The sequence below is a fragment of the Nerophis ophidion genome, unplaced genomic scaffold (genome assembly GCF_033978795.1).
Source record: "Nerophis ophidion isolate RoL-2023_Sa unplaced genomic scaffold, RoL_Noph_v1.0 HiC_scaffold_40, whole genome shotgun sequence".
Classification (NCBI taxonomy): domain Eukaryota; kingdom Metazoa; phylum Chordata; class Actinopteri; order Syngnathiformes; family Syngnathidae; genus Nerophis; species Nerophis ophidion.
In genome coordinates, this window is record NW_026906962.1 from 97,680 (window position 1) to 122,047 (window position 24,368).

Here is a 24,368-nt window from a genome sequence, read left to right on the forward strand (position 1 = left end):
CGTAGCTTGGCTTGCATTCCAGACACACCTGGAGATGCTATGTTGGGCTGCATCTCGGGGCTGCTGCACTTGACGATGGGACTTCACTAACCCTGGCTGGCCCAGCTCTAACCCTCTCGAGGATCTCTGGGGTCACCTGCTGTCCTAGCAATAAAATAAAACACAAGTTGTTTTATATAATCTGTTAAATTTGAACTAGGATCACATACTAATTATTATCTTTGAATCCACTGCTTTCCACCAACAACTTTCTTCTTCGTAGTCTCCATTATTAATTGAACAAGTTGCAAAAGATTCAGCAACACAGATGTCCAAAATACTCTGTAATTACGCGTTGAACAGAGACGACTATTAGCCGTGTGTGGACGTGAGCCAAGATGTCCCCAACAATTTGTGACGTCACGCGCACGCGTAATCATAAACGTCATCATTCCGCCACGTTTTAACTCCGCGGGAAATTTAAAATTGCAATTTAGTAAACTAAAAAGGCCGTATTTGCATGTGTTGCAGTGTTAATATTTCATCATTGATATATAAACTATCAGACTGTGTGGTCGGTAGTAGTGGCTTTCAGTAGGCCTTTAAAGATGTTCTGTGAAAAACTCTAACAAAATAATGCACAATGAAGAAAAACAATTAATGTGCTCAGTTTGTAATAAAATATTTTCTGTGAAAAACCTGATAAACAAAAGTATGCGGATTGGAGAATAAACATTCAAAAGCTCAGTTTGTAAACAAGGATTCTCTGCGAATAATCTATTGATAACAGATTAAAAAAATACTCACAGAAGTAAAAACATTATTGTGCTCAGTTTGTAATAAAATAGTCTTTGTGAAAAAACTTGATGAACAAAATAATGCACACTGAAGAAAAAACATTAATGTACTCAGTTTGTGATAAAAGATGCTCTGTAAAAAAAAGTGCTAACAAACAAAAGAATGCACACTCGGGAAAAACCATTAATGTACTCAGTTTGTGAAAAAGGATTCTGCGTGAAGAAACTTTTGATAACAGACAAAATAATACAAACTAAAGAAAACCCATTAAAGTGCTCGGTTTGTAATAAAAGATGCTCTGGAAAAAAACATGATAACAAGCAAAATAATGTACACTGGAGAAACACTCATGTGCTCAGTTTGTAAAAAAAAGGATTATCTGTGAAGAAACTATTGATAACAAATAAAACAAATTACACACTGAGTAAAACCATAAATGTGCTTAGTTTGTAATAAAAATATTATCTGTGAAGAAACGTATGATAACAGACAAAAAATTACACAAAGTAGAAAAACCATTAATGTGCTCAGTTTGTAATAAAAGACTCGGTGAATAAAATTTAGCTAACAAACAAAATAATACACACTGGAGAAAAACATTAATGTGCTCAGTTTGTAATCAAATGTTATCTGTGAAGAAAGTCTTGATAACAGAAAAAATTATGCACACTGAAGAAAAACCATTAATGTGCTCAGTTTGTTACAAAGATGCTGTGTAAACAAAACTTGATAAACAAACAAATTCACACAGGAGAAAAACACATTAATGAGCTCAGTTTGTAATACAAGATTCTGTGTTGAAGAGTTTAAGATTCTATGCACACATGGAGACAAACCATTAATGTGCTCAGTTTGTGAAAAAAAAAAAAAAAAGATGCTCTAAGAAAAACTTGATAAACAAAAGAATGCACACTGGAAAATCAAGTGCTCAGTTTGTAAACAAAGATTCTCTGTGAAGAATCTATTAATAACAGATTAGAGAAATTCTAAAGGAATCATAATTAAAGGGAGAGAGTATAAATTGGCCAGATGCGGATGACATTTTAGTCTTCCTCTGACACCCAACATACTCTCTTCCTAAATGAATGCACTCATTTGAACGGTAGGGTCTATTATCAGGACATAAAATCAACATCGATAAAACTCAACTCCTCTCGTATAATTATAACCCAGAAGCAGTGAAATTATGTACAAAAATCACACACAAAGGAATATTTTCTTATATTGTTTTTTTAATCTCTATAGTTCAAGTTTTACTTAGCTATTGTCTCCATCCAAAATGGATGGAGACTATATATATATATATATATATATATATATATATATATATATATATTTATACCCCCTGATATGTCCCTTAAATACCTGGGCCTCATTTTATCAAAATATATAACAACATTATCAGTATAAAATGATCTACCCATACATAAGAAAATAAAAGATGACATAGCACGATGGAACTTAATTCCTTTTTTTCGCCTTAGCTGTAGAATTGATTGTATTGAAAGGAATGCACTTCCAAGACTGCTGTACCGATTTCAAACTCTGCCAATAGAGATCAACAAAAAATAATTCAGCTTCATGTAGTGTAATGAAAGATTAAAAAATGCTCAGTTTTGAAACTATTAAAGGGGAACATTATCAGCAGACCTATGTAAGCGTCAATATATACCTTGATGGTGCAGAAAAAAGAACATATATTTTTTTAACCGATTTCCGAACTCTAAATGGGTAAATTTTGGCGAATTAAACGCCTTTTTGTTTATTGCGCTGGAGGCGATGACGTCAGAATGTGACGTCGCCGAGGTAATACAGCCGCCATTTTCATTTTCAACACATTACAAATACCAGGTCTCAGCTCTGTTATTTTCCGTTTTTTCGACTATTTTTTGGAACCTTGGAGACATCATGCCTCGTCGGTGTGTTGTCGGAGGGTGTAACAACACTAACAGGGAGGGATTCAAGTTGCACCACTGGCCCGAAGATGCCAAAGTGTCTGCCGCCAGACCCCCATTGAATGTGCCAGAGTGTCTGCACATTTTACCGGCGATGACAGACATGGCACAGAGATGTATGGATAACCTGCAGATGCATTTGCAACGATAGTCAACGAAATCACAAAGGTGAGTTTTGTTGATGTTGTTGACATATGTGCTAATCAGACATTTTTGGTCGCGGCATGACTGCCAGCTAATCGATGCTAACATGCTATTTACTGGCGGTTGTAAAGCAGACATGGCACAGAGATGTATGGATAACCTGCAAATGCATTTGCAACGATAAAGTCAACGAAATCATAAAGGTGAGTTTTGTTGATGTTGACTGCCAGCTAATCGATGCTAACATGCTATGCTAATCGATGCTAACATGCTATTTACCGGCGGTGCTAAAGCAGACATGGCACAGAGATGTATGGATAACCTGCAGATGCATTTGCAACTATATTACGTTTCCTTCCACCCACATTTTATGCGAAAAAAACACTTACCAATCGACGGATTTAAGTTGCTCCAGTGTCACAAGATGCGAAAGTCCTGATCGTTCGGTCCGCACATTTTACCGGCAATGCTAACGCAGCTACTCGGCCATGCTATGGCTATGAATAGTGTCAATAGCTATTTGCTCAATAGCTTCAGTTTCTTCTTCAATACTTTCATACTCCAACCATCTGTTTCAATAGATGCGTAATCTGTTGAATCGCTTGAGCCGCTGAAATCCGAGTGTGAATCCGAGCTAATGTCGCTATATCTTGCTGTGCTATTCCCATTGTTTGTTTACATTGGCAGCACTGTATGACGTCACAGGGAAATGGACAGTGGTTTCGAAGATAGCGAAAATAAGGCAATTTAAAGCTTTATTTAGGGATATTCCGAGACCGGTAAAATTTTGAGTAAAACTTCAAAAAATACAACAAGCCCCTGGGAACTGATTTTTATTGTTTTAACCCTTTTGAAATTGTGATAATGTTCCCCTTTAAAAGGACACATTTTAAAAAAAAAACAAGACTTATATCAATATCTGCAATTGCAGCATTTTGTTAATATGAAGGTGAAAAATGTAACAAAGACAAGCATTTGTTTCATTGAACTATTTACAAAAGCATATAATTCAGAAACTATTGATAGAAGTGTTTCATGTTTGTATAGGAAATCATATTTAACTTTATATGTTAAAACAAAATGGGAGAAGGAAGGAGGGATAACTATATCTGAGGAAGAATGGACAATAAAATGGAGATATCAATGGACTTGTAGCAGCTCACCCAAGTGGAGAGTTTGGCTGGGAAAGTTTTATTCCACCTTCTCAGAAGTCTCAGTATGATAACAACTCCCCTGCCTGTGGGACAAATTGTGGGAATCTAAAGGCAAACCACTAGCATGTTTTCTGGGACTGCTCTGCCATAAAGGACTATTGGAAAGAGATACACCAAGCTCTACAGGATATTTTCAAATCACCCCTTGAAAGTAACATTCTGTTTTTCACACATCGCACCTCAGGATTGGCTGAAAAAGGAGAAATACTTCATGAATATCCTACTAGTGGTTTGTAAAAAGAGCATTACCAGGAAATGGATATTACAGGAGAGCCCAACTTTGAAGAAATGGATGGAAATCACAATGGACATTTATAAAACACAGGAGATAACAGCTTTTATTATTTATAAACTAGAGATATTTACTTCATACTGGGAATACTGGGTTGATTATGTCACGCCACATAAGACTATTTTTTTTTCTAATTAGTGATTAAACTGTTTTAAAAAAAAAAAGATTACTCCCTATATGTATATAGTTTTATCTGTTTATATTATTTGTTATTAATATTATTATTACTTTGTTTTTTGTTTTCGTTTTTTTGCTGTCTTTCTTTTTTTGTGGCGGAGGGGTGCAGGTGTCATCGTTGGGAAATAAACAAAAAATAATATTTTGATCTTTCAGGCAGACAATAGATGTATGATGTATGCACATATGATGTAATGGATAACAATGTCAGATGATGGATGTCCATGAAAAAAACAATAATAATAATAATTTGTAAGTAAAAAATACATTTAAATGAAATAAGAGTAGTTGTAGTAGTGACTTCTGTCATGTGGACTGTAGCCTCCACATGAGAGAGAAGTGAGAAGAAGATTGTGTGAATCCTGCCTTCCAGTCCCAGTGTGCTGACATGACACTAGATTGCTTCTCCCTCATTATCCAGCCTGTCAATCTTGGCTCAGCTCATTTCTGACACTCCATTTGTCACATCTGGCAAATTTTGTTCACATTTTGTTTGTGTTTTCCGCTGTTTAATGTTTGAATTCCTGTCCCGTGCTTTTATTTTGGTGGCTCTCCCAGTTTTGTTGGTGTTTTCCCGTGGCAGCTTCACTTCTGTCCCCGAGCATTTCCCCTCACCTTTTTTCTGTTTGCAATCAAGACTATTTCAATTGATCCTCTTGCTACCTTTGTTGTCCGGACATTATTCTTTGTTCACGGGTGACTATCCTTTTAGATGTCAAGCTCGAGTACGCACATATTTTGTGGACGCCGTCTGCTCCACATTTCCTGTGAGAGTTTTGCTGGGTTTCAGCGGTTTGTTTTGTTGTCTTCACAGTTCCCTGTTGCTCTCGGTTTTTGTTCGTTTATCAAAAACATCCATTTTTTTTACTGCATGGTGCCACCTGGTTCATCTGCATCTTAAGAAATCATTCCCAATTTCCGATTTTTGGTGAATTATTGTGAAATTTCCACTGTCATGTTACTCTTTAAGGCTTCACGGTGGAAGAGGAGTTAGTGTGTCTGCCTCACAATACGAAGGTCCTGAGTAGTCAGGGTTCAATCCCGGGCTCAGGATCTTTCTGTGGGGAGTTTGCATGTTCTCCCCGTGAATGCGTGGGTTCCCTCCAGGTACTCCGGTTTCCTCCCACCTCCAAAGACATGCACCTGGGGATAGGCCCCTCCCACCTCCAAAGACATGCACCTGGGGATAGGCCCCTCCCACCTCCAAAGACATGTACCTGGGGATAGGCCCCTCCCACCTCCAAAGACATGCACCTGGGGATAGGCCCTTCCCACCTCCAAAGACATGCACCTGGGGATAGGTTGATTGGCAACACTAAATGGTCCCTAGTGTGTGAATGTGAGTGTGAATGTTGTCTGTCTATCTGTGTTGGCCCTGCGATGAGGTGGCGACTTGTCCAGGGTGTACAACGCCTTCCGCCCAATTGTAGCTGAGGTAGGCAGCAGCGCCCCCGCGACCCCAAAGGGGAATAAGCGGTAGAAAATGGATGGATGTTACTCTTTATAGTTAACTAATTAGAAAATTAAAAAAATATTTACTGAGTCAGCTGCTAGTTCACATTTTGTGGAGTCATTTTGCTACCTGTCAAGGAGGGAATTTGTTCTTAAATATATATAAATAATCCTTCATATTGCCAGCCATAGTGATTAATTTATTAATGAAAAGAACATTAAAACTTGAATCTGACAAAAAAGTAAAAACAAATGCTGTCTTCCTCGCTGCTAAAACATGATAAAAACATGCAACTGCTAGCCCCCACTTCTCACAATGTGGCGAGGTGGAGTACTACAAGAGGCACTCTAATATGGTACTTAAATCTATATTTTTAGTCTTATTATCGAGGAATATTGAGGTCACACTTATATTAAAAAAAGTAATGTTAAAGTTTCATCCAGTATTCTGATGATGATGATGATGATGATGATGACCATGACGATGACGATGACGATGAATCTGTGTCCGAACTTAGGGTCCAAATTTTTTTAACAATGTTATTAATTCATACTTTTAATTAGAAAATAACATCAATAAAGTGCAATGGAGAAAATGTGTTGGAAAAAAAAATAAAAAATAAGATGACCTCTCTTTAACAATGGGAAAATAGAATAAAAATTTAGCAACATATATAATATTCAATAAATGCACACAACTTAAAAAGTCATTCCAGGACAACATATAAGAGTAGAAGATAAGAAGCACAACATTCAACATAAAATATATGTTCATATTAATCATCCTGTGTTTTTAAAGTACATTTAGCACAATCACCGTTTGAGTGTTTTTACATCCCTGCAGCTTCCATGACTGTTACACACTTGTGTTTACTGACCTGATACTTAAACCTGATTGTTTTATCACACAAACGGTTTCTCTCCATTGTGTGTTCTCATGTGTTTGGTCACACATTGCTTTCTGGAGAAACTCTTCTTACAAACAGGGCAAGTAAAAGGTTTCTCTCCAGTATGTATTCTCATGTGTGTGGTCATGTCAGGCTTCATGGAGAAACTCTTCTTACAAACAGAGCAAGGAAAAGGTTTCTCACCAGTGTGTGTCCTCATGTGTGTGGTCATGTGTTGCCATCTGGAGAAACTCTTCTTACAAACAGAGCAAATAAAAGGTTTCTCTCCAGTGTGTGTTCTCATGTGTGTGGTCATGTTACGCTTTGTGGAGAAACTCTTCTTACAGAGCAAGTAAAAGGTTTTTCTCCAGTATGTATTCTCATGTGTGTGGTCATGTCAGGCTTCATGGAGAAACTCTTCTTACAGACAGAGCAAGTAAAAGGTTTCTCTCCAGTGTGTGTTCTCATGTGTGTGGTCATGTGATGCTTTCTGATGAAGCTCTTCTTACAGACAGAGCAAGTGAAAGGTTTCTCACCTGTGTGTATTTTCATGTGTAATGTCATGATACTCTTAGCGTTGAATCTTTTAGCACAAATTGAGCAAGCAAAAGGTTTCTCTCCAGTATGTGTTCTCATGTGTGTGGTCATGTCATTCTTTCTGGGGAAACTCTTCTTACAAACAGAGCAAGTAAAAGGTTTCTCTCCAGTATGTATTGTCATGTGTGTGGTCATGTATTGCTTTCTGGAGAAACTCTTCTTACAAACAGGGCAAGTATAAGGTTTCTCTCCAGTATGTGTTCTCATGTGTACTGTAAAATTACTCTTATGTCTAAAAGATTTTTCACATTCAGAGCAGTCAAAGTGTTTGTTGTTATTTTGATGTCTCGTATCACCTTCAGAGTCATTTTTACTTTTTAAAGGTTTTTGGATGTGGTCACTGTGATCAGAAGAGTCTGACATCATGTGGTCCATGTCTGACAGTGGAGCAAAGATGCTGTCTGGTTCTGACTTTATATCATCTTCGTCATTAACCTCCTCCAACCTTGGAAGCTGCTCCCACAGTTCCTCTTCTTCCTCTATATGAGTGGGCTCGAGCTTCTTCTGTCCCACACTGGAGCTCCACTCCTGCTGCTTGGAGGGAATCTCTTCATGACTCTCTGCTGACACCTGCTGGACGTCTGCAGAACATAGAACACAAATGAGGTGTTACTTATTGAAATTTGCAGTATTCAAACTATTCACAGGTGAGTTAGGCGAAATAGACAGCACTCCACGTTATGCATTTATTTAGTTTACCTTTTCTTTGGCCCACCCCTATAAAGTTATTCATTTTCTCCACCTACATTCAAAAGACAGCATCTATCTATATCTTGAAAAACAAAAACAATGATGTGTGTGGTGTTTGAGAACAGTTTGTAAGAGCTTGACAGTAAAACTTTTCATGAACTTTAACTCACCTTAATGTGCTGGACGTCTTTGATCATTATGATTTTGGTTTTGGTTTAGAGCAGGGGTCTCAAACATGCGGCCCGCGGGCAAAATTGCGTTCCGCGAAACGTTATTATGCGGCGCGCACTTTGATGTGACAATTTTATGTTGGTGCGGCCCATGAGTTTAATCTGAACGGCGCTTGATAGGTCATGCTTGCCCAAGTCCCCAATTTTCCCGGGAGACCCCTGAATTTCAGGGCACCAATTCTCTCGAAGCCCCTGTCAATTTTTACCAGATCAACAATATTCAGGGAGTGCCATAAAGGCACTGCCTTTAGCGCCCCCTATATCCTGAATTGACAGCGTGCAAGCCCAATTAGAATAGAATTGAATAAAATAGACTTTATTGTCATTATATTTGCATATAACGAGATTAAAGACTCCAACTTGAGTGGCGGTTGTGGGAACAAATATGGGGTGAAATAAATAACACAAGGAAAAACTAACAATTGAAATAAACAGACAGCTATCCAATAAAAATAACAAGCAATCCTGTACAATATACAAAACACTGTAGAAATACAAAATACTGTACAATATACAGAACAAGACAAGAGTACGGAAGTAATAAATAACAATCAGTATTGCACAGTAGGGTATTAGGGCATGATATTGTACAGGGGTGAATTATTATTATTATAAGTTAGATTTTAACATGGTGACAGCTCTGGAGAAGAAGCTGTCTCTGAGCCTGTTTGTTCTGGCTCTGATGCACCTGTAGCGCCTGCCTGATGGTAGCAGGTGGAACAGGTGGTAGCCAGGGTGTGTGCTGTCTTTGGTGATGGTTTTTGCTTTCTTGAGGCAACGGGAGTTATGTAAATGCTTCAGGGAGGGCAGGGGGCAGCCGATGATTTTTTGTGCAGACTTTATGACCCTCTAATTCGCCTGTTTGTCTGCTTCAGTGCAGCTGGCGTACCACACTGTTATGCAGAGTGGTCCAGAGTCCAGAAGAAAGCAAATTTTGTATTTCATTTGGAAGTCAAGGCGCTATAGTCTGGAGGAAAGCTGGAGAGGAGCAAAATCCAAGTTGCTTGAAATCCAGTGTGTTCCCACAGTCAGCAATGGTTTGGGGAGCCATGTCAGCTGCTGGTTTTTGTCCACTGTGTTTAATCAAGTCTAGAGTCAATGCAGCTGTGTACCAAGAGCACTCCATGCTTCCATCTGTTGTAAAGCTCTATGGAGATGATGACTTCATCTTCCAGCAGGAACTGGTGTACTGACCATGGCATTACTGTCCGCGATTGGCCTGCCAACTCCCCTGACCTGAACCCCTTAGAGAATTTGTGGGGTATTGTGAAGAAGAAGCTGTAAGACACCAGACCCAATAATGCAAATGAGTTTAAGGCCACTAGCGAAGCATCCTGAGCATCCATAACACCTCAGCAATGCCACAGGCCGATTGCCTCCATGCCACGCCGCATTGATGCAGTAATCCATGCGAAAGGATTCCCAACCAAGTACTTAGTGCATTATTTGACATTTTCAAATATTTGATTTTGTTTTGCTGTTATAATTTTTTTTTACTTGGTCCGAGGAAATATTCAAATTTTTTGAGATAGGATTTTTGAGTTTTCTTAAGCTGTATGCCATAATCAGCAATATTAAAATAATAAAAGGATTGCAATATTTCAGTTGATGTGTAATGCATCCAGAATGTCTGACATTTCCATGTTTTTGGTTTCATTACAGAAAATAATTTTTTGAGACAATCCTATACATATATATATATATATATATATACATATATATATATATATATATATATATACATACATACATAAGAGAGAGAGACATAGGTATTGTAATAACTTGAAGTAAATAATGAAGATTGAAAACCAATTACAAAAAACAGAATCCCAAACAAATTTACTAAAAGCTTACCTTTTTTAATTTGGCATAGTATGTATATATTATTAATGTTGTAAATAAACTCTTAATACATCTAGAACAGGGGTGGGCAACCCGCAGCTCCGGAGCCGCATGCAGCTCTTTGGCCACCCTGATGTAGCTCAGCTGCATAATCACCGACCCCCCTGGTTATTTCGGGAGGTTTCCTTATTTTGGTGCCTCTCCCGGACATCAACCGGGGCTAATAGTCTCCGATTTTCAGTCGGACAACAATATTGAGGGCGTGCCGTGATGGCTTTACTTTTAACATCCTCTGCGAACAGAACAGAACGTGTGTCGCTTGAGGTGGGTGGGGTTGGGGGGCAGGGTTTGGTGCTAGCGGGGTGTATAATGTAGCCACGAAAAGTCACGGATGCATGGGATTGTGGGTATTTGTTCTGTTCTGTTTATGTTGTGTTACTGTGAGAATGTCCTCCCGAAATGTGTTTGTCATTCTTGTATAATCTTGTATAATGTTGTGCTTACTTGGACTGTGATGAAGCTGTGAGGACTCAGGTGGTTTGTCTTCATGCTCTTCAGTCTTCACAGAGACAACAGTCAGTGGAAACTTGCTGACATCAGCCTCCTCCTGCCCTACAGGACACTCTCCCTCTTGACTGATCCACACTTCCTCCTCTTCCTCTTTCATGTGGGGGGGCTGTGGATCCTCCTCTTCCTCTTTAATGTGAGGGGGCTGCTGGATGTCTGTTGGGTAAATAAGTAAATAAGATAAAGAGAGTATAGAAATAGTTTTGAACTGACACTGTTAACACAATGACATGATTTGTGTTCTTTTGTGTATTGTGTTAAAAGTGTGTAGCAAAACAACCAATAAAAACACTGGAAATACCTACTTTTTTCCTAAAAATTATTCAAAAGTGGTAGTGAGTACACAAACAGACTCGGAAATTTGATGGGGGGCAATTTGAAAAGTTTGTATAAGTGTGAGGCAGCATTGATTGAAGCATTCTTAACTTCACTGATGTAAAGTGGGTAAATATTTAATTCTGTACACGGTCTGTTAAACCTACTCTTTATCTGTAAACTTAACCATAATATTATAATGACATTGTCATTACCATAACTTCAATATCATGGAAATAAAAAAATATATAATTCCAAAATCACAAAAAAAAAAAAAAAAACATTCATGGTATGTTTTTGTTATCATGCAACATACTTTCTTGAGGTCATTTTGTTGGCTGGGCCAAAAGGAACTTTTACCAAAACATGTTTTACTATGTGCTGTTTTATGGAGTATCTCCATCAACAATTCCTCTTTAGGAATTGGAGACCATCTACGACACGCTGAAGGAAAGTCAGTCACCTTTATGTTCTTTTAATAAAACAAGTGTTGACTACTTTGGTTACTGAAAATAAATGTTTACTTTCACTTATTGATGCATGTAGGTCAGAATCATGACGTGAAATAATTAGATTTGATTACAGTATAAAATATATTTGGTGAGTGTATGAGTTTAGTGTAAAAATGTTGACACATGTTTACATCTTCTTGGGGACTGGAACACTGATATGTCCTGAAAGGATGCACCCATTTTTAAAACCTTCACTAAACTGTGCCACCAACATTGTCTCACTTGGCTCATTTAGCAAATTACCAGGGTGAGTGAGTCCTTTTAAACCTTCATAGACCTCCTTGTTACTTCTGACCAGTCTCAGATCACCACAAGTGGAACTACTGTATGAGGCTTAAGTGATCATTCCATCATGTTCTGTACTTATAAAGAACATAGAACCGAGGCTGACAGCCACAAAACAAGAGACGCTACAATCCTCAAGACCTAGACTAGCAAGGCTTTCAATGACAAACTGCCGAAATAAGACTTGCCTCGGTACTTGCAAGTACACAGGTCTTTGGGTCAATTCCTAACCTCAGAAAAGTAAATAACTTCACAGTCAAAGTGGGTGACAATATTATAACAAACAAAAATTAGATTAACTTTCTTGGCTGCATCGTAGAGACTAATCTCTCCAGTGAAAAAATGACTACTCAGGTAGTGAAAGAATCAACCGACAAATTATAATCTTACTAATGTTGTCCCGATACCAATATTTTGGTACCGAGACCTGTACAAAAATGTATTTTGATACTTTTCTAAAAAAAAAGGGATCACAGAAAAGTGCTTTATTGGCTTTCTTAAAATAACATTTTTTTTGGGGTACATTAAACATGTTTCCTATTGCAAGTTTGTGAACATACTGGACAACTTGTCTTTTAGTAGTAAGTATATAAAGAAAAGCTCCTAATTTAGTCTGTTGACATATGCAGTAACATATTGTGTCATTTATATTCTATTATTATTAGGTCAAAATTATTAAGGACATGTGGTAAAATATGGATTATTAATTTACTTGTTCATTAACTGTAAATATCTGCTTATTTTCTGTTTTAACATGTTCTACCTACACTTCTGTTAAAATGTAATAATCACTTATGTTTCTGTTGTTTGGATACTTTACATTAGTTTTGGATGATACCATAAATGTGGGTATCAATCTGATACCAAGTAGTTACAGGATCATATATTGGTCATATTCAAAGTCCTCACGGGTCCAGTGACATATTTCCTGAGTTTATAAACATAATATAAATAAATACAAATAAAAAAACGGAAGAAGATGTGATGGCAAAACATTTTGATGTAAACATAGAAGTAGTACTTTTTAGAGGCGGTTTAGTACCGAATATGATTAATGCAGTTGAGATGGGGTCCAACACCCCCCGCGACCCCAAACGTGACAAGCAGTAGAAAATGGATGGATGGATAGTATCACGGTACTTTACCAATACCGGCATTCCGTACACCCTTACTTCTTATATAGTAGGATCACCCCGCTGGTGGGTAGAAATACACTTAAGACTCTGACACAAGCACTCATTTAAAGGCCTACTGAAAGCCACTACTAGCGACCACACAGTCTGATAGTTTATATATCAATGATGAAATATTAACATTGCAACACATGCCAATACGGCCTTTTTAGTTTACTAAATTGCAATTTTAAATTTCCTGCGGAGTTTATTGGTGAAAACGTCAAGGAAATATTAGCGGTGCACCACACACAGCTAAAAGTTGTCTGCTTTAACGGCATAATTACACAGTATTTTGGACATCTGTGTTGCTGAATCTTTTGCAATTTGTTCAATTAATAATGGAGAAGTCAAAGTAGAAAGATGGAGTTGGGAAGCTTTAACCTTTAGCCACACAAACACACGGTGATTCCTTGTTTAAAATTCCCGGAGGTGAAACTTTACTATGGATCAGAGCGGTCAAGCAAACATGGATCCCGACCAAATGTCAACCTGCAGGTTTCGGTTAGAAAATTGTGGTTAAAAAGTCACCTCTTACCGGAGATCAGCTGAACTTGCGCCATCCATACAGCTGCCGTCGACTTCCCTCAGAGACTGGCCTCAAGACACCCGTGGACACACCCCTCCAACTATCAGGTAATATTAAACTCACTAATACGTCACTTCCTGTTCACGAGAAAGGACACAAAAGAAAAAGGCTCCGCCTTTGCTACCGGACTTTTTATTTATTCTGAAGATTTTGACAACTGATTTGCGATCACAGCCACAGGAGAGTCACCTGGCATCCTTGACCTCATTTTGGTCAGTTGTGAGGCACTGATACGCTGAAATAAGGCAAGTTGGATGAGACGTTTGCCTCAAGCCATCGGCGCCTTACCGCAGCTCAAAGCGGTTGCCGAGCAACCAAAAGCTACGGCGAGTTTACAGCTGTTTTAAAGTGCTTCCAACGGCGCAGTGTTATAAGTTGACAGACTAACACCTGAAATCGATCTGTGAACAACGCAATGCACGCATTGTTGGAACAAACAAGTTAAACGTGCTGCAAGTTGCTAAAGTAACTGCCGTTTAAGACACAAGAGTCACTGATGTCATCGATCTGCCACGATGCCAAAACTCCATGCTGTGGAATATCATAGATGAAATGGAGCAGGATAAACGAATGAATGATATCATGGTGACAGGGCACCGAATTAAACCAAGATCCTATGCGAAGGCTGTGAATAATGAAGGTGAACCAGATGAAATGGACCTTGTCTCGGCAGAACAGCAAGTGGTCAACTTTCTGCAATCAAAGGAAATTGAAATCGACATTAATACCATCGAAACATGCATCCCACTGAACAGAAGAGACAACAACGCCACTCCAGTCGTGCTCGTGAAACTCGTAAACAGAACATCTAAAATGGCATTGCTGAGACAGGGAAAGAAGCTGAAGGGAACAAATGTGTACATGAATGAGCATCTCACTAAACATAATGCTGGAATCGCCAAGAAAGCACGCAACTTGAGAAAGCAGGGAAAAATCCAGGGAACTTGGAGCACCAACTGTAAAATCTACATCAAGCTGAATGGAGGTCCAGAGGCAAGAGTAATTGTTGTCAATGACATCAAAGACCTGGACAAATTTGAAGTTTACACAGCTTCCACAGCAACGATGATAATGGACTCTGACATAAAACAAGCACCTAAATTCAACATCAACACTACTACACTGCAAGGGACGACTAAAAAAGAAGACCTAGATTCAGGACTGCATCCATCTACACTTATAGACATTATTGAAACGACATTAAAGATTGTTGAGCAAGGAAATATGGAACTACAAAACTTCTGCAACAAAGAGCACAAAAACCAGGATTTGGAAAACGATATAGATCCAGATACAATTTTTTTCCCCCACATTAGTAATAATTGTTTTTATTACAAAGATGAGCAATACAATAGCATCCTTAAAAGTGATAACAAATTGTCAATTGTTCATTTTAATAGCAGAAGCTTGTATGCAAACTACAACAACATTAAGAACTTTTTGAAATACATCAAAAAACCCTTCAAAGTGATCGCCGTCACAGAAACATGGATTGATGATAAAAAAAGGAATATATTTTGATCTGGAAGGATATGAACTAAACTACATCAACAGAGCCAACAAAAATGGAGGAGGAGTAGTTGTGTATGTGATGAAGAACCCGAACTACAAAGTGGTAAAAAACATGTCATTAGCTATAGATAATATCTTAGAATGTATTACCATTGAAATATGTCAGGAAAATAGCAAAAACATAGTAATCAGTTGTATATATAGATCACCTAAGTCAAGTATAGAAACATTTGAAGAATGGATCAAGGCAACTTACATGGACAATGGTCAAAAAATAATTTTCTTATGCGGTGACTTTAATATTGACTTATTGAACCCTAACAAGCAAAGGTCTATTGATGACTTCATTGATACAATGTACAGCATCAGTTTATATCCTAAAATCACAAAGCCAAGCAGCATCACAGGACACTGTGCCACACTTATTGATCATATTTTTACCAATGATTTTGATAATAACACTACAAGTGGTCTACTTATAACCGACTTTAGGGATCATCTGCCAGTTTTTACAATATATGATGGAAACTGCAAAAAGAACATGGAAGACAAAAGGACATTTCAAAGACTGTGCACAGAGAAGAGGATGATTGCTTTCAAAATGGAGCAACAAAAGCAGGATTGGGACAATGTGTACAATGAAGAAGAGGTTGATGAAGCATATGAACATTTCTTAAACAAGTTCATAATACTTTATGACAAACATTGTCCATGGAGACAACTCAGTAGTAAACATAGAAAGAATAATCAACCATGGATGACAAAAGGATTAAACAATGCTTGTAAGAAGAAGAATACGCTATATAGAAAATTTATAGTACAAAGAACTACAGAGGCAGAAGTTAAGTACAAAAAGTATAAAAACAAGTTAACAAACATACTACGATCATGTAGAAAAGAATATTACAGTGAATTATTGGACAGGAACAAAAATAATATGAGAGCAACATGGGGCATTCTCAATAGCATTATTAAAAATGGCACTAAGAGGGATTACCCCCAATACTTCTTAGATCAGGAGTGTCAAACTCAAATACTGAGTGGGCCAAAATTTAAAACTGAACAAATCCGCGGGCCAAGGTTGAACACATTGCCTTTTAGTAGGGACCCAAACACGTTTTGCAATGAATATTAAACAAGCAAGGCTTAAATATGGCAGCATGGTGGCACAGGGGTTAGTGCATCTGCCTCACAATACGAAGGTCCTGAGTAATCCTGGGTTCTTTCTGTGTGGAGTTTGCATGTTCTCCCTGTGACTGCGTGGGTTCCCTCCGGGTACTCAGGCTTCCTCCCATGGAACAGGCAGAGCTTATATAACGTAATTGTGCAAAATCAACTTTTAAAAAACAAAGGAAAAAACTTCAGTGGTATATTAAATAGAATTTAACTTAAAAAATTAATGCCTCTTTTCTATTTGCAGCCTTCTGAGGTAAATACCAACATTAACTTTTTCCACAGGCTAATAAATTTGAAAATAAAATTAAAATGAGGTGGGCGGGGATTTGGTGGTATATTGTAGAGTTGGTGCTGCAAAGGGTTCTTGGTATTTGTTCTGTTGTGTTTATGTTGTGTTACGGTGCGGATGTTTTCCCGAAATATGTTTTGTCATTCTTGTTTGGTGTGGGTTCACAGTGTGGCACATATTTGTAACAGTGTTAAAGTTGTTTATACGGCCACCCTCAGTGTGACCTGTATGGCTGTTGGCCAAGTATGTGTGTGTGAAAGCCACATATATTATGTGACTTGGCCAGCACGCTGTTTATATGGAGGAAAAGAGGACATGACGGCATGTTGTAGAGGACGCTAAAGGCATCGCCTTTAAAGCACGCTACCAATATTGTTGTACGGGTGCAAATCAGGAAAATGGTTGCCCAGAGAGATTTTCGAGAAGGGCACTAAACTTCGGGAGTCTCCCGGGAAAATCGGGAGGGTTGGCAAGTATGAGTATTAGCGGTGAATGTGGTGTTACCAGCGGGCCAGCTCTAATGTTAATTTGATATTGCCTCAAGGGCCAAATGAAATTAAACGGTGGGCCAATGTTTGGCCCGCGGGCCAGAGTTTCACACCCATGTCTTAGATGGAAATAAACATAATGACAACATAAAGGAAGTAGTCGAAAGCTTTAATAACTACTTTGTAAATATTGGACCAAAATTGGAAGAAAGGATTCCAGACCCAGTTTCAATTGAGGACTATAATGATACCATAGAGCAAAATCCCAACTCCATGTTCCTCAGAAATGTGACACAGGAGGAAATAGTTAAAATCGTGAAAAAATGTAAATCAAAGTCTTCAACTGATTGTAACGGAATTGATATGGATACGATAAAAAAGGTTATTGATGAGATCTCAGGACCATTAATGTATATTAGTAACCTATCATTTCAAACAGGTACATCTCCAAACAAAATGAAAATAGCTAAAGTTGCACCCAATTTATAAGACTGGAGATAAACATCTATTTACAAATTATAGACCTGTTTCTTTACTTCCACAAATTTCTAAAATCATTGAAAAACTGTTCAATAAAAGATTAGAGAGTTTCATAAATAAAAATAGAATACTCGAAGAGAACCAATATGGATACAGAGCAAATGTTTCAACTTCAATGGCTTTAATTGAAATCACAGAAAAAATGACCAATGCAATAGATAGTAAAAAATGTGCAGCAGCAGTGTTTATGGATCTGACTAAAGCATTTGACACAATTAATCACAATATTTTAATCAAAAAACTGGAACGATATGGCATCAGAGGGTTAGTCTTAAATTGGATAAGAAGTTATCTAACGAACAGGAAACAATACGTGAAACTAGGCGAACACACTTCTACAACACTAAATATATCCTGTGGTGTACCTCAGGGATCAATACTGGGACCTAAATTATTCAATCTCTATATAAATGACGTTTGTAAAGTTACAAGAGATTTAAAGTTAGTATTATTTGCGGATGAAACAACAGCGTTTTGTTGAGGAGAGAACACACAGAGGATAATACAAATAATAACAGAAGAAATGAACAAATTAAAAAAATGGTTTGACAAAAACAGACTATCATTGAATCTCAGTAAGACTAAAATAATGCTATTTGGTAACAGTAGAAAAGAAGTGTCAAACACAAATACAAATAGACGGAACAGAAATTGAAAGAGTAAATGAAACCAAATTTCTAGGTATAATGATTGATGATAAATTGAACTGGAAATCTCATGTAAAAAATATACAACATAAAAGTAACAAGAAATACGTCAATAATGTATAAAGCCAAAATATGTTCTGGACCGAAAATCAGTTTATATTCTCTACTGCTCACTAGTGTTACCATATCTGAGTTACTGTGTAGAAATATGGGGACATAATTACAAAAGTACACTTCATTCATTAACAGTGTTACAAAAAAGATCAGTTAGAATAATACATCATGTTGGATATAGAGAACATACAAACCCTTTATTTATTGAATCAAAGATACTGAAATTCCACCACATAGTGAAATTGCAAACAGCTAAAATTATACACAAAGCAAACTATAACCTGCTTCCCAAGAATATACAACGATTCTTCTCAACAAAAGAGAAATATAATCTTAGAGCAAAATGTAATTTAAAACATTTGTATGCACGTACAACACTTAAGACCTTCAGTATATCAGTATGTGGAATTAAATGATGGAATGGATTAAACAAAGCAATCAAACAATGTACTAATATCATCCACTTCAAGAAACTCTTCAAACCTAAAGTGTTTACAAAGTAGAAAGAAAAAGAACCATGATAATAAACATTCTGATTTTATTCACCCATTCATTCTCAAAATAATCGTACTTATCTCATCGTATGGAATAAAACTTACTTCACCAATTATTTATTTATTTATTTTTATTGTGATTACTTATTACTTATGGAGTATACATTGTGAATACATTGAGAACAGGAAGTGAACAAAAGTTTTAGCAACTGTTATGTAAAGAAAAGGGGTAGGAATAAATAAGCTCTGCTTCTTCCTACTCCTTTTCCAACATGTTGAAAAGAGAAACCGGAAATTGTGATGTATCATGTTGTATGTGTGATGTATCATGTTGTATACATGCATGTGTGATGTATCATGTTGTATACATGCATGTGTGATGTATCATGTTGTATGTGTGATGTATCATGTTGTATGTGTGATGTATCATGTTGTATGCATGCATGTGTGATGTATCATGTTGTATGCTTGCATGTTCCAAATAAACTCAAACTCAACTCACTAAAACACAAGCAACACAATAGAAAGATAAGGGATTTCCCAGAATTATCCTAGTAAATGTGTCTAAAAACATCTGAATCAGTCCCAATGCAATAACCTTTTTTTTTAACTTGATTTTTTATTTTTTTTTCTAGTCCGTCGCTATCAATATCCTCGAATCCTCGAACATGAATCTTTCATCCTCGCTCATATTAATGACACAGAATGGACCTGCTATCCCCGTTTGAATAAGAAAATCTCATTTCAGTAGGCCTTTAACCCCACTTTGACTACAGAGTTCATGTTTGGTACCGTGATGCCTTAAAAGCCCTGAAAAACAAACTCCAGACAGCCCAAAACAAAATGATTGTGCTTCTGCTTAACCGTCCATCTCGGGCTCACCTTTCAGCCAACCATTTCCTTAACGTGGGGAGGCTCTTGGTATCTGACAGAGTACATCTTCTTGCAGTTGGTCTGGTGTACAAGATACACCATACCACTAAAATACCCATGTACCTGTCTAGATACTTCAAAATATATTCACCATTATAACACCAAAGGTAGTTGTACAAATCACATTCAACCTAGATCTCACTCCAAAAATGTTCTAATGTGTTTGCCTGCCATACCACCAACATGTGGAAGTCCCTATCAAAAAGAAAACATATTACTGCTTGCGGCTACTCGTAACTGGGAATAAACAAAGCCTTTTATCTATTTGAAATTATATTTGCATGTATTTTCTTGCAGTATATTTGTATTTTAAATGCTACTTTCTACATAGTACTGTGTGAGTTCAAATATATATTTCAACTGAAAGCATCTCAGGCTTTCTTGCAGCAGTGAATGTGTACCGTGATGAAAGTGTACCCTTTCCTATGCAAACTTCTCATAACTCCTTCAATCAATCAATCACACATTGTTACAAACTGAGAGGAACATCAACCTCAAACTGTCCCCTTTTCGTGAAGAATCTAAGTCAGGGGTCTCAAACTCAATTTACCTGGGGGCCACTGGATGCAGAAACCGGGTGAGGCTGGGCTGCAAGAAAACATTTCTTAAAAAATCCAACATGCACTTTTTAATGAATTCACCTTCTTTGAATGGCTTTCCCGCCCTCGTAACATACTTGCCAACTGTGGCGATCTCTCCGGGAAACACCCGAATATCAGTGCCCCTCCCGACAATCCCCTGGGGCAAGCATTCTCCCGGTTTTAACCCGGACAACAATATTAAGGGGGTGTCGCGATGTCACAGTCTTTAGCGTCCTCTACAACCTGCCGTCTCGTCCGCTTTTCCACCATGGCGCACATTAGTAACAGTGTTAAAGTTGTTTATACGGCCACCCTCAGTGTGACCTGTATGGCTGTTGATCAACTATGTCTTGCAGTTGTTTACTGCATCTACAGAAGCCAAATACGGCATGTGGCTGGGCTGGCACGCTGTTTGTACAGGTTGTAGAGGATGCTAAAAGCAGTTCCTCCACGGTGCCCCCTTAATATTGTTATTTTGGATGAAATTCGGGAGAATGATTACCCCAGGAGGGGCACTGAAAAATTGGGAGTCTCCCGGAAGAATCAAGAGTATGCAAGTACACCGCTGTTGGGCGCCGTTCATACAAAACACGCGGGCCGCACCAACATTAATTTTCCATGTTAAGGTGCGGGCCGCAAAATAACGTCTCGCGTGTTTGAGATCCCTGATCTAAATCAAAGCATTGCATCATCCCCACAAGACAAAGCATCTTCCTATTGAAGAAGTGTTAATAATGAAATGTAAAGTTAGTAAAGATGTGAGAGTAAGAAGTAAACAACCCTGTTCTGTGTAACACAACTTGATGTTTCTTGAAAACAGCGTCCAATAGTTGATGTTGTCGCTCCTTCTCCTCTTTTGTACGAAAAAGTTCCTCCTCATACTTTGCTATCGTTCTTTCGCACATTTTCACACAATCACAACACTTTACTCACACATTTGATCTCTACTTAGCGATGTGTTGATAACGTCCGCGTCTCTTTGTTAGCAGCTAACAAGCTAAGCTAACTAACAAGCAAAGATAGCACGAGAAGCGGCACAGTGCTTCTAGCGCATCGAGACCACTTTATCCTTAAAGAAAGAATCAAATATGTATTTTATACGACGTAAATATTTCAAACTGGATAACAAATAATAAGACTGTCTTTCTCCGTCCATGTGCTGCACACTTGACGTTACAAGGCAGTACTGCTCTCTTCTGCTGCTTTCCGTTTACACCGGAAGCTGGGAATGACGTCACAGCCGAGTGGACGAAGAGGTAGCTCTATATAAGATATTGCCTGCTGTCACTGTTACCATGCTTTTATAACCTGTAATATTTATTTGAACAGCAATGTGATATAAACGAGTGTCTTGTTTTTCAAAAATAAATTCAAAGTATATCAAACAAAGCTTTAATGTTGGGGTTCAGTGGCGCCCCCCTGCGACATTCATTGCAATGACAAGAGTGAAAGTGCTAGAAATTGTAGCGATATTACTGCCTGATTCCACGTGTTTTTATTGTGGTTCCCTTTTACTCCTAGATAATCTATTTTCATACAAAACATTGATAAAACATTCAAATATCACAGAACATGATGTCGCACGAACCAGAGGTGTGGACTCGAGTCACATGACTTGGACTCGAGTCAGTCTCGAGTCATACAATTGATGACTTTAGACTCGACTTGACCACATTTAAAAAGACTTGCAACTCGACTTAGACTTTAACATCAATGACTTGTGACTTGACTTGGACTTGAGCCTTTTGACTTGACATGACTTGCTACTTTCCCCGAAACCCAAAGATTAAAAAATTATTCAGGAGCGCTCCGTATCTTTCATTTAGTATTTGTGTGTGTCTGCGTGTTGTTCCCGTCAGCTTGTATGCTCTCAGTACAACAGCCAATCACATTGCAGGTCAGCTTGTATGCTCTCAGTACAACAGCCAATCACATTGCCGGCCAGCTTGTATGCTCTCAGTACAACAGCCAATCACATTGCAGGTCAGCTTGTATGCGCTCAGTACAACAGCCAATCACATTGCAGGTCAGCTTGTATGCTCTCAGTACAACAGCCAATCACATTGCAGGTCAGCTTGTATGCTCTCAGTACAACAGCCAATCACATTGCCGGCCAGCTTGTATGCTCTCAGTACAACAGCCAATCACATTGCAGGTCAGCTTGTATGCGCTCAGTACAACAGCCAATCACATTGCAGGTCAGCTTGTATGCTCTCAGTACAACAGCCAATCACATTGCAGGTCAGCTTGTATGCTCTCAGTACAACAGCCAATCACATTGCAGGTCAGCTTGTATGCGCTCAGTACAACAGCCAATCACATTGCAGGTCAGCTTGTATGCTCTCAGTACAACAGCCAATCACATTGCAGGTCAGCTTGTATGCTCTCAGTACAACAGCCAATCACATTGCAAGTCAGCTTGTATGCTCTCAGTACAACAGCCAATCACATTAGTACTGTTGTTTTGCTCCCACAGCACTCATCCAATCACATTGCAGGTCAGCTTGTATGCTCTCAGTACAACAGCCAATCACATTAGTACTGTTGTTTTGCTCCCACAGCACTCATCCAATCACATTGCAGGAAAACCAAGGAAGAATAATTCTTAAACAACGCGCCATTGAGAAAAAAAATATGCCAACGTTGGTTTCGTCCGGGTATAAAAAACTACGACTTGGTCAACAAAAAACGAATTGCCGTATGCAAAACATGCAGTTCGAATATGTAGACGCAACAACTTCCAATTTCGTTCGACATTTGAAGATGCACAAAGAAGGGTAAGTTTTGATTGTAAGCTAAAGTTTATTGGCTGAGTAATGTGACTTTTATTTGCTGTGTAGTTAAATGTGTGAGGCTGTAAACTCACTGCTAACGTTATAACCATAGTCATCTTATAAGTAGACGCGGTATAGAGCACTTCTGCTACTGGCGCTGAGGAGACGAGACGCGCGGTCGCCATCTTGGAGTGGTGATCCGCTTCACTCAGTGCAATTAATTTGTCAGGAGCAATGAACAGTCGGCCTCCATCTTGGAGTGGTGATCCGCTCCACTCAGTGCAATTAATTTGGCAGGAGCAATGAACAGTCGGCGCATTTAATTAATCTTACCTCACTAAAAAACACTGATTTTCGTCATACGTGTAACTATGATAAAAGGACACATGTTTTGGTGTGTTTTATTATTCATTGTTTGCTTAACAGTAACAGAATATTTGTATATGCTATAAGTGACCAGACGTCCAAGATCAATACTGGGAATATAATCCCAGAGAAGGGGAAAAAAACATATGCATGTACATATGTATATACATGCATATGTTCTACATAAAAAAATGTATGAATACATTAGATATCTATGTATCTTACGGACCTATAGACTATCTCTGTTGCTGCAGCAGCAGGGAGTTTATTCTGTCTTGGCATTTTGTATTGATATTCTATTATATTCTTCCCTTAAATGATCATGTTTTCAGTGATTGTTTTATATGTATTTTTTATGTATGTCACTTTGGATAAATGCGTCTGCCAAATACTTCAACATAAACATATATTAACACGCCGAGTCATACCAAAGACTATAAAAATGGGACTCATTACCTCCCTGCTTGGCACTCAGCATCAAGGGTTGGAATTGGGGGTTAAATCGCCCAAAATGTTTCCCGGGCGCCCACTGCACCCCTAACCTCCCAGGGGGTGAACAAGGGGATGGGTCAAATGCGGAATACAGATTTCACCATACCTAGTGTGTGTGTGACAATCATTGCTACTTTAACTTTAACCTGTAAGTTTTTATATCAGCTAAAACCACCAATCTGTTTGACTGGATTCAGAATAAAACTAAATTCTGTTGTACCCAACAATGTTAGTATTTGAATATTGTTACTTGAAAACTTATTCC

The 24,368-nt window shown here is 38.1% G+C and overlaps 1 protein-coding gene across 2 annotated transcripts in view; it reads right to left on the minus strand.

The window, feature by feature from the left end:
• LOC133546736 (zinc finger and SCAN domain-containing protein 2-like) overlaps window positions 1–24,368 on the minus strand; it is a 62,689-nt gene continuing 38,321 nt past the window's right edge. The window contains exons 3-4 of one of the 2 annotated variants that reach the window (XM_061892550.1): window positions 10,762–10,980; window positions 1–144 (exon numbers count right to left, since the gene is read on the minus strand). In XM_061892550.1, the coding sequence (XP_061748534.1) occupies window positions 38–144; window positions 10,762–10,980 (326 nt within the window). In that variant the 3' untranslated portion in view covers window positions 1–37. Of the gene's footprint in view, window positions 145–7,068; window positions 8,077–10,761; window positions 10,981–24,368 lie in introns of those variants that run through there. The other variant, XM_061892549.1, reaches the window with a different exon arrangement.